Below are 15,930 nucleotides of genomic sequence, written 5' to 3' on the forward strand. Positions count from 1 at the left end.
TACATCTTCGAAAGAATGCAGAGAGGGGCACTGATTGGCTTTCATGCAAATTTGACAGCAATTCAGAAGAATAAAAGGAACAGGCATCCGATAATTATGCTATCAGATAGTGTATCAGTATTTACAATGGATGCATCATTGAAGCAAAATGGCACCAGATGTTTCATTTGACCCTGCTGGAGGTGCGTTCGGACATTGATCATTACCGTCATGACTTAACATTAAGCATGTGACACTTGGGTGAGCTTTTTGGTAACCCTTGATGAATGAACATTATTTTATTTATGCCTTCTATTATGAGATAACCATTACACAGGTGGTGGAGTGCAAACATGCTGCAGTGCATAAGTTTAGGTGGTATGCAACACAATAAGCAATACATAAATCAAACGGAAGTACATGAAAAGCAGGCAGGAATGTATTTAAGTGATGTGAGGCATAAGGTTTGAAAAGACAATGAGCATACCAGATTTTTCAGTCTAGAGAGATAAAGGGACAAGGGAAGCTACAGCCTTTACAGAGCTTAGATGAACTCTCCAGGTTGTACAGTAACTTATTTTTACCATTCAAAGGGTTCATTTGTGAATTTTTAGGGCCAGCAAAGCCTTCCCTGCTGGTGTAACCGTTCTCAAAATAAATCTTTTCTGTGATGTAAGGCACTGTAATGAGCAATGTCCATAGGGTGTCCTATTCATTTTGAATGATGGGGATATTTTTCTAAAGCGGTTCTCTTCTCACCTTGGGCTGTGTCTGAAACCTGAAAAATATTGCCTTTGCAGGCAGTTTACAGAAGAAGGAAGGCATCAAAACACTTACTCAATGTTTGTGTAACATTCTGTCCACTAAAATGCCTTCATCAGATCGCTTTTTTTTAAGGCAGCATAGATGTATCCTCTGCTGCCTGTGGTATTACACAATCCTGTATGTGCTGTTCTGTGTTTTGTTGAATAGTAGGGCTTGCATGACCACTCATTTTTACTATACTACAAGTCCTTCAGAAAAGTAGTTGACTAGTTGGTGCACACAAAAAAATAGCTCATTAGCTGAATTTGATTCAATCATGAACAGTGGTTCCATGTGTTTGAAATGACTTTCTTAACCTAAAATTAATATGTAATCTCAACACAAACACTTTGTGTAGAAATAACCTAGTTGAATTGGGTGAACCCAACAAAATTAGATGTGTCAATGTAACTGAAATAAATCTCTTATTTCTTTATGTACTTACTAGTGAAAGTGAATGTTAGCATCCTAAATACCTGCTGGTTGGAAGCACTACAGAGTGTCATTTTGTAACAATGGTTAGCACAGCATTTACTCAATGAATCGAGCAATCAATTTCATGTGCAACATCTACCTGTCCTTATCGTTAGCTCAAGCTTCACTTTTCACCGTAATGGTGACCCCTCCAACATAACAGAAACTCTTCTATACCTCAGTATAACAAAACATTAAACACTTACAAGCAGTGCGGGTCCTACCCCATTTGGCAACCCTCAAGCCCCCCCCCACCAAGAAATAAATAAAAAATAAAATAAACAAAGGCGTACAAATATCTATGCACATTGTACACTACACTGTGGCCCATAAAGTACACAATATATTGTCCCATGATGTTGTAGGGGGGTCTGAGGGCATGCTCTCCAGGGAAATTTTTATTTATTTATTTTTGCAAAAACAGCACCAAAGCATTCATTTCTGGTGATTTTAAGAGCATCATTTGAAAGTTTTCTTTAGTAGCCTACCTTTATTGTGTAGCATTAATGAAACTATGGACTAAAAACATATTGACACCTTTTCACATTACACAGCACAATATTTTTACCCCAAGTTTATCAAAGTTACCTTTCTCAAAAGCCTGTTGTAGCAGCATCATGGTACAGTGATGGTACAATATGGTAAAACCTTGTTTTTTAAAAAAAATAACATATCATGTATTTAAATAGTAGGCTACTCCAAGGAACATGTCCAATACACATGGTACTGGCTTGGTAATTTTTGGTACTTTTAAGTGCTTTCATGTAATGTTAGTATTTTGATACACTTTTATTTAGAACATGTCTTTACCTGAAGTAGACAATCACTCACAGGCTGCATACGCACATGACCTTCTTCATCAATGACAAACGATTGAATGCAGTTGCAGGTTTTGTCAATTAAAATAAAAAAGTAAATATCCACTTCATTCAGCGTTGTTTTTGTTCTCTTTTCTGAAGCAGAAGGAAAATTGAGAAATACAGCCGGTGTTCTCATCAGAGTAAGACGTCATGCAAATTGACCCCCGCTACCCAGTATTCTACTGGCAAATGTTCAGTCTCTGGACAACAAGCTCTGTGAGCTGAGAGTGCGGATCTCTTTCCAATGAGAGACGAGGGACTGCTGCATTATCTGCCTTACAGAAACTTGGATGTCTGCGGAGATTCCAGACTCAGCCATCGAAACCACGGGGTTCTCCGTGCACCGAGCAGACAGAGCGAAAGACCTCTCAGGTAAAAGCAGAGGTGGTGGTGTATGTTTTATGATCAACAAATCCTGGTGTGATCAGAGGAATGTACATTCTATCAAGTCTTTCTGCTCTCCTGATCTGGAATTTCTCATGCTTCTGTGTCGACCATTCTGGCTACCGAGGGAATTCACAACGGTCATTATCACTGCCGTGTACATCCCGCCACAAGCTGACACAGACTGGGCACTCAAGGAACTGTATGGGAGTATAAGCAAGCAGGAAACCGCGCACCCTGAGGCTGCTTTCATTGTGACCGGGAACTTTAACAAAGCCAACTTCAAGTCAATAACACCGAAATACTACCAACACATCAGTTTCAACACACAAGGGTTTTGGACCATTGCTACTCTCCCTTCCAGGATGGCTACAAATCCCTCCCCCACCCACCATTTGGCAAATCGGACCACTCTTCCATTCTGCTTCTGCCCGCTTACAGGCAGAAACTGAAACAGGAAGCACCCACCGTCAGAACGAACCAGTGCTGGTCAGACCAATCAGACTCTATGCTACAAGACTGTTTTGATCATGCGGACTGGGAGATGTTCCGGTCCGCCTCTGATGACGACATCGAGCTTTACGCTGATAGCATAACGTGTTTCATCAGAAAGTGTGTAGAGGATGTTGTTCCGACCAAAACAATACGGATCTACCCCAACCAGAAACCTTGGATTAATAGCGATGTTCGCACTTGATGCGCGGACCTCCGCTTTTAATTCCGGGAACGCGGAGGAGCATAAACAAGCCAGTTATGCCCTCCAAAAAACTATCCGAGCAGCCAAATGCCAGTACAGGAACAAGATTGAAGGACAGTTTAACACCACAGACTCTAGAAGCAAGTGGCATGGAATTAATATCATCACAGACTTTAAAGTCTTCGTTTCGAGGGAAATAACACCGCCCTCATGGAAAGAGCTCTCGCGGCCGAAGCTACAGAGGTTAGTTCACTCTCCGTCTCTTTAGCGGATTTAACCTGATCCTTCCGATGGGTGAATATCCGTAAAGCCACGGGTCCAGACGGCATTCCGGGCCTCGTCATCAGAGCGTGCGCAAACCAACTGGCTGGTGTTTTTACGGACATTTTCAACCTTTCCCTCTCCTTGTCTGTGGTCCCCACATGCTTCAAAACGTCCACTATTGTGCCTGTACCAAAGCAATCCAAAATCACTTGCTTAAATGACTGGCGTCCTGTTGCTCTGATCCCCATCATCAGCAAATGCTTTGAGAGGCTAATCAGAGATTACATCTGCTCTGTGCTGCCTCCCTCACTGGACCCACTGCAGTTTGCTTACCGCAACAATCGCTCCACTGATGATGCCATTGCATCTACACTACACACTGCTCTATCCCACCTGGAAAAAAGGAACACTTATGTGAGAATGCTGTTTGTAGACTACAGCTCAACATTCAACACCATAGTGCCCTCCAAGCTTGATGAGAAACTCCGGGCTCTGGGCTTAAACAGCTCGCTGTGCAGCTGGATCCTGGACTTCCTGTCAAGCAGATGCCAGGTGGTTAGAATGGGCAGCAACATCTCCTTATCACTGACCCTCAACACTGGAGCCCCACAGGGCTGTGTTCTCAGCCCACTCTTGTTTCCTTGTACACACATGACTGTGTGGCAACACATAGCTCCAATGCCATCATTAAGTTTGCTGATGATACGACGGTGGTAGGTCTGATCACTGACAATGATGAAACAGCCTACAGAGAGGAGGTGCACACTCTGATATGCTGGTGTCAGGAGCACAACCTCTCCCTCAACGTCAGCAAGACAAAGGAGCTTGTGGTGGACTTCAGGAGAAGAGAAAGAGAACGCAGCCCCATCACCGTCAATGGAGCACCGGTGGAGAGAGTCAGCAGCTTCAATTTCTTCGGTGTCCACATCACTGAGGAACTAGCATGGTCTGTCCACACTGAGGCCGTTGTGAAGAAGGCTCATCAGCGCCTCTTCTTCCTGAGACGGCTGACGAAGTTTGGAATGAACTGCCACATCATCACATGGTTCTACACCAGCACTGTAGAGAGCATCCTGACTGGCTGCATCTCCGCCTGGTACGGCAATAGCACCGCCCACAAACGCAAAGCCCTGCAAAGGGTGGTCCGAACTGCCAGACACATCATCGGAGGTGAGCTTCCCTCCCTCCAGGACATACTGTATATATATATATATATATATATATATATATATATATATATATATATATATATATATATAGACACATATAAAATCACAGAATGTTTACTATGTTTAGATCATGCCCCCGAAGTGATGTCACCTAATGGGTTGACCGGCCCTGCTAAAAAGTATCCCCCGTTATATTCATCTTGCACAAAAACACAGAAAATAAAACTTCATTTTAACATTTACTCTCCCTAACGAGTCCCATGCAAAGCATGCTGGGAAATGGAAATAGCCTGCCCAGTTTCATCAATTCTAATTAACACCATAAAAAGTATTAATGTCGTCCCAGCTCAAATGGATTAAGAAAACTTCTGTTTTGCCAATTAATATGGATAGAACGCAATTAAATTTCAATCAAGTTCAGACAAAATGTTCTAGAATTGTTTTGCTTTAGTTCATTTAGTTCATTCAACTTAATTAAATTTATTTTTGAGTGTGGGTTAATGTTCACCTTATTTAAATGCCTTGTAAAATGTAAAAGCAACAATTATGTAAAATATTTGCTTGTATATGTCTACAGCTCAGCTGAATGTGTTCTGGATCATTAGACGTGACGTTATGATGATCTGGTTTCTAGAAGGTACCTTCATACAAAAAGCTGCCTGTTTCCTGTTACCTTCAGTTTCGGACACAGCCATAATGTCAGAGGGAATCAGCTGCCCCAGAAAATGGACTTTGATTAGCAGCCATCTCTGTTCACATCAATGATGGCTTTCTTAGATATTCACATTCTTGATGGTGTTGGCACGATCTAGACAGACTGAGATGATGGTGAGACTGTGAGATACAATGTGGGTGGAGATCTGGGGCTTATGTGAACAACCGCTGTTTTTTTCTGTCAGACTATTTCTGTTAATAAAGGACTCAAAGCTCCATTCAGCCGGTGGCTTTCATTGATGCAAAAACAATTGCTGCATAGTTTTCCAAGAACACACCAGGACTCCAAATGAGTAATTAACAAGCTGCTAATTACCCACTGAAATGGAACCCAAAGAGGATATATTTAAGTGCTTATGAGCTTGTGAACTGTTAAACTAATAAAAAAAATGGCCTACGATTGCCAGAGACACTGTAAAGCATGTTCACTAATTTGACAATAAACTGTGTATCATGTGTAAAAGTGGATAATTTACAACATATACTGTTCAGACAACGTTTAGTCTCTGGAACATCAAAAAGGAGCCATCCAGTTTTTAATAAAAACCCTTTTCTTACAGAGTATTTTTGTCTAATTTTCCTGTAAAAATATCTAAACATTCTTAAAACAATATAAATTTACATGAGAAGCAAAATTACATAAGATATTTATCTTGTTTTTAGACAAATCTAACCAAGTTGAGTAACATTTACAGTATGCTTTTTACAAGTAATGCTTATTACACAAAATTTTGTTACATTTTTTCTGAAAACAAAACTACATTTCTTAGGTCATTTTTCTTCTCAAGTAATTTTTTTTTTAAATGTATGTTTAGACATTTTTACCAGAAAATAAGACAAAAATACTCAGTTAGAAAATTCTTTTTTGCAGTGTACCACAAACACAAGTGATGTGAGTTCTGAATAGAGATGGGAATCATTAGAAATTTATTGATTCTGGTTCCAATTCAATTAAGTATTTAGAGTTAGAAATTACTGTAATTATTGACTTTATTCAGTGAGTGAGTGAGCCATTTTAGATTGATGAGTTAATCTGAGTTAATCTGTGACTCATTTGTGAGTCGTTTTGAGCAATTCATTAAAAGAATGGGCTCATAAGAGTCATTCATTTGCAAATAGGAATACACTGGGCTACACCGCTTTGTTGTTGCATGCAATCAGCATAGACAACTCAGTAGACAGACATGTTGTCTATTTATTTTTTTAAATTGTACTATTTTTCCTCACTCATCGCATTCAATTCAGTCGGCATGCTTTAAGTATAATTTGTTTTGCTGTGGCGCAGAGTACGAGAATTCCCAATCCTCAATTCACAGCCCTAGTTGAACAAATAAAATGAATAAAAAATTTCTCCTGGTGTGAGAGAATAGTGGAGAGTAGTGGACAGAGATAAGAGGAGGTGCAGGAGGGCAGGTTTTCTGACCTGAGCTGCCGGTCCTTGCAGACGGCCACCATAACCAGCAGGTTGCCCAGGACACTCATGAGCATGACCAGTGACAGGAAGCTGATAAGAGCAACCCTCTTCACCAACCAGTTGCTGTGGTAACAAGAGAAAGGACACAGACTTATTGAAAATCAGTTTGAATGGAACAGATCGTATGGAATGAAAAACATACTGAAGTGAGGTGGTCAAATGATACTAATTGACAAGATGTCTTCTTTAAGACAAAGAAATTCAATGAGGCTAACAAGACCACATACAAGACATGACTACGGAAATGCTTCCCTTTAATTGTCTATTTAAGGCAAGTAAGTTTTAAATGCTAATTGTCAAATGTTGACATTTAAGGAAGGTTTCACCTCTATTCCAATGGAAACAGCAGTGTAGAGAACTGCCCAAGAATAGAAAGCACATTGCCCACACAGTGTGGACAAAAAAGACAATTCCTTCTTGCAAAAAAGATAATTTCTTGCACGAGTACAAATTATGTTATATTAATGACGTGAATCTCATGACACAAGCAATATTTTTCATCAAAGTTGCTATAATCATTTGCAATGATGCCTGAAATATTTATATGTCTGCCACATACATTTGTTTGTATTTGTCATTAAGACTGTGATTTAAATTAGATGGTACCCATATCACACTGTGAAACACAATGTACAGTGTACATCAGAGAGGGACTGAAATTCCTACATTACAAATGCCTCTTGCACAACATTTTAACATTAAAGTAATTCTTATCTGACACAATGTTTATCCTCAAGATTGACAGTGACTATGAGATTGCAGGTTAACCCTGTCATTGTGACTGCAGGCTCATGGTAGAGGGTAACCCCCTGTCGCACATTACAGACAAATGAACGACAGGCTGAGGCCGGGTGTCTTAAATGTCCTCTGTACAAGTATAACACAACATTTGCTAACATAATAAAATTGTTTAATGACAACCAGAAATTTATCAACCAAAACTGAGTAAAAAATTACAATAAAAAATAATGATTAAAAAGGCTCATTATGAATGTTAAAACACCCTAGTTTTCTGGGCTTGCCCACATATTGCCATGTTGTTCTTTAGAATGACACATACGGTAAAAATTAATCTATTGCGTAAAATCAATGATTTATCAAGATTAGAGTATAGGTTAGAATTAGACAGCTTAGAATTGATCCGTTGTATGGAACGTGTACAGGTCTTGTAAATGGCCATTGTTTCTTTTAAGATTGTCTCTATTTCTAAACATTTTAAATGGTGTTGCAGTATAACCAATTAATTTATAAAAGTACAAATAGTATTCCATGTAAAATCTCAATTATATACAGTATATACATTTACTGAAGCTCCTGACACACATCTGCATGACTTTATGCATTACACTGCTGCCACACGATTGGCTGATAAGATAATTGCATGAATAAGTAGGTGTACAGGCATTCCTAATAACATGCTCAGTGAATGTATGTATAAAAATAACACAAAAATTGGAAAGCTCAATGGTCAATGGATGTAGAAAAGTCCTGCCTTACAGGTAAGAGATCCAATCACCTTTTAGATACAGACATCGCCTGTCAATCAACTCGAGAACATGTATGCACATTAGCTATACAAACCAGGAAAATTGAATTTTGTAGCATAATCTGAGGTAAAGAAGCACAATTTATGATGCCAGTGTTGTCAGATTTTACTGCTGATTTTAAATATGTTTTTTGATTGTAATCTTAACCAACCATTTTGGAGATTTCGGTCTTTCCCCACTCAAGTAAATAGGAGCTGCACTTGTATGCTGCTTGTTTACATAGAAAAATAGCAGCCCAGTCTGCCTGGGAGTGTTCCAAAAATGGCCGCCAAGTGGACTGACTTGCTATCAAGCTTTGGTTATACATAAAAAAACTACAACCTTTAGAATGTGAAAATATTTTTTTAATAACTAAGGCAGTTAAGACTGAACATGCAAGTAATTTGAATGAATACTTGGACGCCAGTGACATTTTAGATCTGTGTGTGGTCTTTTCAGATGGTCCTTTACGCACGTAAGCACAAAGGCGAATATTCAACGAATATCATATTTAAAACTAACTTTACCCTGCTTCTTGTTAAGGATCCCCTTTAAGAACCACTCCTGAATTTAAGATCTTTTGTTCATGAGCTACAGTATAAAGCTGCACCTATCTAAAGCCTTTCAAGAAATATGAACATTTCTAGCATTGCTTTTCCATGCCAGTCCTCTCTCGGCTAAAGTTCATTTGTTTAAATAAAACAAATGAGCATAAATTAGATAAGGAATACTTTTTGTAACATACAGTACATTATGAAAAACCCAGTGTGAATTCAATAGCCATTACTTTCATCTTTGCAACTGACCAATTATGATTTCTTGACTGCCTCATATCTTACATTATAAATAGCCTATATCATTCAGTGTTGGGGAAGCTACTTTGAAACTGTAGTTTGCCAAGTTGCAAACTTCTCATAATTTAAAGTAGTTAAATTTACAGTCAAGGTAATGTAGCTACACTATAACTAGGAATAAAAAGTAACTGCACTGAATCTATGTAAGTTGCAATATCTTTTTAAATACTGCAAAATACTCTAGACTTACAGTATAGTGTTTAAGAGCAGTTTTTAATTGGGACAAAAACAAGGATCTCAATTAGGGTGCATTGGCATTCATTGATTGCAATTTTTACACATGAAAAATTCAACTAAAACACACTAGTTTTTTAATGCGATACTCCCAAAGCTGTGGAATGTTTAAGCAGTATTGACTGAGGAGATCAGCCAAAGAACGGAAGTCTAACAGAGACAAGTCTTCGTTCTCTCTGCAGCTTATACGGTTATGTGTGTATATTTGTGTGTGTGTGTATAACGACTGGCGAAACCTTTGACCCAGAGTATGTAATTGAACTGAGGGTGCAATCAGAACATAGCTGCTCGATCAGAGCACTCAGTGAGATGACCTCAGGTCAGTCTGTACACACTGGCCCTTTTGTTGCCTTCTGTCGGAAAACAGCACATTTCTAGACAGTGTGTCTAGTATTGAATGCATTCTAATTTCTCATTTAAATTAATTAGTAGCTTTTGTGCCACAAGTGCATATTATTCTGAAAAGGGACTTGAAATATCCACTAAAGTAAGCTATGAGAAACTAAATACTGTGAAGAAAATCTGATTTAATGTCATCAATGATGTAAATAATATACAATCTTTTTTCCTTGTTGTGCATGTTGAATTGGTTCCAATTTAAAATGCAGTTGATGAAGGTTTCTCATTTGTCTCATCTATCTTTCGAGGAAAGGACACACAAAAAGTTCTCAACATTTTTAGAAAGTAAGTTAGTTTTAACACTGATAACATCTTAAGGTAGCTGAGTGTTTGGGAAGTAGGCATACTTTAGTGCATAATGTATTATAGGTCTTATTTAATGCTTGTGACATGGACATGGGCAAAAGACGCACAAAAGACTCACATCTGCAGTGAGTCAGCGAGGGGATTTTGACTTGATCCTTTTTTTAAAGCAATGTGGTCTACCTGTAATATGATGTCATGTAATTAAGCCACATGTTCCTCAAGTTCTACATATTTTCTTTTTAGTGTGAGAGCTGTGTCAAAAATTCCAGTCTCTAGATTGCACTTTAAGTGAAAACATGCTTTTTCCAGAGAATGATGGCAGCAGCTCAAGTTAAATTTCAGTCCTCCTGAATCTACTCATTATATAATAAACGATAATTGTTAGATTCATAAACACTACTATTTTTTACATTCCATTACATTTTCTGCTAAAAGAAAATATGTCTGAAATTCTGAGGAATCAATAGCCAAAAAGGGGGAAGTAAAATATTTTGCTCGTCTCAATTGTTTTATTTATTATATAGAGAATGCCAAAATAAAGTGAAGTTGTGCAGCCCTGTGTACTATTTCTCAAAAATATCATTCACCAAAAAAGGAACAAACAGTGCTGGTGAAAAAACACACAGGTCTTTGAATCTCCAGCATTGCAGGGTGGCTGGTTTGAGCTTTCCTATTGTCTGGCTTGTCATGCATTCAGCCATACCTGTTGTTATTCAACTGCTACTGATATGAAGGTTGGAGGAAATTTGCCCTCAATTGCTGGGAAACTGTCCAACAGTCTAACTGTTGAAAATCCAAAGGCCCTTCATTTTTATTAATTCAGCCCTGTGCAAACTTCATGGCCACTTGTGAAGGACAAACATGCTGATTAAAGGCACAAAGTGCATAGTGTGAATTTACCAAGATCAATGAATAATTGACCCTTGCAGAAGTGGGCATTTGCAATTCTAGATTTGCAACTATAAACGTTAATTTTCCACATAAACTAAGCTAACTTTCAGCTTGCCATAAAACTCCTGCAAGTTATGGCAGGGCTGGACTGGGAGTAAATGTCGGCCCTGCAAAAATCCAGCCCATCCGGCCCACATGTTTCCCTGTGATTGTTTCACTGGTCAGAGCTCTGTGGGTGAGAGACACGGGTACCGCTCTGCTTTCGCTTTGCGGCCGGCAGTGGATATGCTTTGCGGCTTAATCGGGTAGTGCCGTTTTGTCACACTTTGAGGATTTTGAGTGGTCCACTACTCAACCGGCCCACCAGCAAATGTTCTGGTCATAGTGTGGTTAATGAACAACTTTACAACATATATGAACATGAAATTTAGTAATTATACTAAAATGTCCAACATCATGGTTTAAATTTATCACAAGGCTCTAAAATCATACATGTAAACTGCTTTGTTTGGATGTATTGCTGCCTTTCAACCCTCCTGGGAAGTTCCTACTTGTAAGTTTGGAAATCAGGCTTCATAATTTCATAATTCTTTCTCTCTTTTTTTATATTCTCACAAAGACAGGAAACTTGCGCTAGTAAAAAAAAAAAGAGCAAAGGATGCACATTAGACCTTATCTATGTATTTTATAAATCTTGTGCTGAATAAATGGTGGGAAATGTATTTTTTGTCGCTTAAGGGCAGTTCATACCGAACATGTTCTTGTGCTAAAATCCGAAACAGTACGTTGGTGTCAAGGAGTGCATTTTTGGCTCTAACTTAAGAGTGCTAGTGCTAAGCGCAGTGCTATACCATACATCATCATAAGTGCAAAGTCAGTGGACATGGCCATGAAGTTTTGGTATTTTCATGCAAGCATGCTGTGGTGATGGGGGCGTGGTCATGTAACTGTCTGCAGGAGTGAGAGCGGAAAGGCTCGTCACCTGGGTTATCATTATTTCTAACACCTGTTTCTTGTTGTAGTGTGAGTGGCAGAGAGAGACCAGAGAGAGACTGTACCTGTGTGTGCGCAACAAGAATCATTTACTTGTTTATGTGTGTGACTACTTGGCCACTGAGTGCCCTTTTTGTTTATTTTGTGAACGACACTGAAGAGTAATAAAAATACTCATGTTGACAGTTCGCTGCCTCCTGACTCCTTCACAGTGGTGCCTAAACCCAGGATTTATTGGAGGAAAACGTCGTCATGGAGTCTTCATCACTGGGCGAAGTCATCAAGTCCTTCACTTGCATCCAGAAAACACAACACCAGGCCCTCATGGAGTTACGCCTGGAGCAGGAGCAATGTTTCCAACTCCTGCTCCAGGCTCAAGTGGAGGACTGACAGGCGTTCTGGAGCCTGATGATCCGAGAGGGGGCTGCAGCTCTGACTCCATTTTGACCCTTGTCAAAATGGGACCAAGCAATGATCCCAAGGCCTACCTCGACCTCTTTGAGAAGACTGCTGAGGTGTGGAAGTGGCCTCCCGACCAGTGGGCAGCCTGCCTGTTACCGCTACTCTCCGGGGAAGTACAGCTAGTGGCCCAGCAACTTCCTGCCGCCAGCCTCCTCGAGTAAAAAAACCTGAAGAAGGCCATCCTGCAACGAGTTGGCCATAGTCCCAAACAGAGCTGCCAGTGTTTCAGGTCCCTGAAGTTCGGGAAACACGGCTGCCCATTTGCTTTTGCCCAACAGCTCCGGAATGCCTGCCGGAAATGGTTGCTGGCTGAGGGAGCCTGCGGCACTATGGAGATCATCAACCTGGTGACACTGGAGCAATTCATCTCCCAGCTTCCTAGGGGGATGGCAGAGTGGGTCCAGTGCCACTGCCTGGCATTGCTGGAGGAGGCCATCCAGCTGGCTGAGGACTACATGGTGGCGTTTCCAGGAGGCAGTAAACCAGAGGCTCTTCCTTCTCTCTCTCTCCCCTGCATCTCAAACCCCCCACCTCCGGAACAGGATGGGAGGGGTTGGGGGGGGGACCCCACCCAAACCCCATCCCCGATCTAGGGTGTCCCCCACTTCTCCTATCTCTCTCCGCTCTCCTCCCCAGGTTGATGGGACTGCCCCCACGAGTGAAGTAGGGAAGCCTGGGCCGGTCTGTTGGGGCTGCGGGGAAGCCGGGCACTTCCAGGATCAGTGCTCGGCGATGGAGGTGGCGACACTGGTACGGATCCCTGACGTTCTGCAGGCTGCCCCCAATCGGGCGTATTGTATACCGGTGCGTATCGTATACCGGTGAGTCTAAAAGGGGATACATACCAAACTTTGTTGGATTCAGGCTGTTCTCAAACCTCCATTCACCAATGCTTGGTGCAAGACGGGGCACTGGGCACGGATAAACGGGTGAGGGTGCTTTGTGTGCACGGGGATATTCACATGTATCCGGTGGTTACCATTGAGATACTATTCAGGGGAAAAAAGTATAGAGTAGAGGCCACGGTTAATTCTCACCTCACCCATCCACTAATTTTGGGAATGAATTGGCCTGATTTCAAGAATCTATTAAGGGAAATATGTGTGGATGGGTCCTGTAAAATATTGTCTCGGTGTGTGACGTGTGATGCTATGGCTGGAGAGGTGGTGCTGGGGCCATCTACATCTGGGGGTTCCCTGAGGGGGATTTCCCTCTAGAGCAGTCATGTAACGAGTCTCTCAAACACGTGTTTGACCAAGTGAGAGTAATCGATGGTCAACAGCTCCGGCCTGAAGTCGCACTCACATACCCATATTTTTCATTTATCAAAGATAGGTTGTATCGAATGATGCAGGACACTCAAACAAAACAAAATACAACCCAATTGTTAGTACCGAAGAGCCGTCGGTAAACCCTCTTCCAGGTGGCTCACGATAATCCAATGGCTGGCCATCTAGGTCATGTAAAAACACAACCGAATAATGGCCTGTTTTTGTTTTGGCCAGTTGGTGAATCCACCGGCCAAGCCAAAAGCGCCATTGGGCCCTCTACCGCTAATCGAGGTCCCCTTTGAAAGAATTGGCATGGACCTTGTCGGGCCATTAGAATGGGCCACACGCGGGCATCGCTTTGTGTTAGCTCTGCTGGACTATGCCACGCAATATCCAGAAGCAGTGCCCCTGCGCAACATCTCAGCACATAGTGTTGCGGAGGCATTCTTCAGAATTATCTCCTGAGTGGGGATTCCATAAGAAATCCTCACTGATCAAGGCACTATATTTACGTCACGAACACTACACGAACTGTATGAATTATTAGGTATTAAATCGATTCGCACCAGTGTTTATCACCCACAAACATATGGGTTGGTGGAACGATTTAATAAAACCTTAAAAAATATGATTTGTAAGTTCATACACGAGGATGCTAAAAATTGGGATAAGTGGCTCGATCCCCTGTTATTTGCAGTGCGAGAGGTCCCACAAGCCTCTACAGGGTTTTCCCCATTCGAGCTGAAGTATGGGCGTCAGCCGTGCGGCGTGCTCGACGTCATATGGGAAGCTTGGGAGTAGGGACCTTCAAACAGTAAGAATGAAATTCAATACGTCCTTGATCTTAGAGCAAAACTCCACACTATGGGTCAGTTAACACAGGAGAATTTGCTCCAAGCTCAGGAACATCAAAGCCGACTGTATGACAGGGGCACTCGACTATGGGAATTCGCACCAGGAGATAAAGTGCTTGTATTGTTGCCCACCTCATGCTCTAAATTATTCGGCAAGTGGCAAGGGCCCTTTGAAGTCACACGGTGAGTCGTAGATCTCGATTATGAGGTTAGGTGAATGGACAGGGGCGGGGCATGTCAAATTTACCACCTCAACCTCCTAAAATCGTGGAGGGAGGTAGTCCCTGTGGCCTTGGTGACGGTAGTCCCAGAGAGGGTGGAGCTCGGGCCGGAGGTGACTCTCAAACCGAATTCATTCACCCCTCTTGTGGAGACCACCTCTCACTGTCGCAGCTCACAGACATGGCCAAGTTGCAAGCGGAATTCGCAGATGTGTTCTCGCCTCTCCCCGGTCGCACAAACCTCATAGAACACCATATCGATACCACCCCGGGGGTGTTGGTTTGTAGCCGCCCCATCGCCTTCCTGAACACAAGAAAGAGGTTGTTCAAGAAGAATTGGAGGCAATGCTCCAGATGGGCATAATAGAAGAGTCGCACAGCGATTGGGCCAGCCCAGTGGTTCTGGTATCTAAGAGCGATGGGACAGTCCAGTTCTGTGTAGACTATCGCAAAGTGAACGCGGTGTCCAAATTTGACACGTACCCAATGCCTTGGATTGACGAGTTGCTCGATCGGTTGGGCACGGCTCAATTTTATTAGACACTGGACTTAACAAAGGGTTATTGACAGATCCATTTAACTCCAATGTCCCGAGAAAAAATGGCTTATTCCACACCGTTCGACTTACACCAATTTGTGACCCTTCTGTTCGGTTTGTTCGGGGCCATGTTCCAGCATCTCATGGATAAAGTTCTCAGACCACATACAGCATATGCTGCTGCATATTTAGATGATATTATTTTTTATAGTAATGACTGGAAGCGGCACATGCAATCTGAGAGCTGTCCTGAGGTCGCTGCGACAGGCGGGGCTCATGGCCAACCCGAAGAAGTGCGCAATTGGGCGGGTGGAAGTTCAGTATATGGGCAGGTGAACAAAAGGTTAACAAAACCGCAGAGATCACAGCCTGTCCGAGGCCCAAGACCAAAAAGGAGGTGAGACAGTTTCTGGGGCTGGCTGGCTACTACCGAAGATTTGTGCCTATTTACTCTGACTTCACCAGCCCACTGACTGATCTTACTAGAATGGGGCCCCCGATCCGGTTCAGTGGAACGGAATCGTGCCAATGGGCTTTCCTGAAAATAAAACCAGCGTTTTGT

General features: G+C 41.7%; 1 protein-coding gene across 2 annotated transcripts in view; it reads right to left on the reverse strand.

The window, feature by feature from the left end:
* The window catches only part of LOC127413173 (5-hydroxytryptamine receptor 4-like), a 189,584-nt gene that overhangs the window by 99,374 nt on the left and 74,280 nt on the right, over positions 1-15,930 (reverse strand). For both annotated transcript variants that reach the window (XM_051650052.1, XM_051650053.1), the window contains exon 3: positions 6,769-6,882. In XM_051650052.1, coding sequence (XP_051506012.1) covers positions 6,769-6,882 — 114 coding nt within the window. The remainder of the gene's footprint in view (positions 1-6,768; positions 6,883-15,930) is intronic.

Source organism: Myxocyprinus asiaticus, chromosome 22 (assembly GCF_019703515.2).
Source record: "Myxocyprinus asiaticus isolate MX2 ecotype Aquarium Trade chromosome 22, UBuf_Myxa_2, whole genome shotgun sequence".
In the NCBI taxonomy this organism is placed as follows: domain Eukaryota; kingdom Metazoa; phylum Chordata; class Actinopteri; order Cypriniformes; family Catostomidae; genus Myxocyprinus; species Myxocyprinus asiaticus.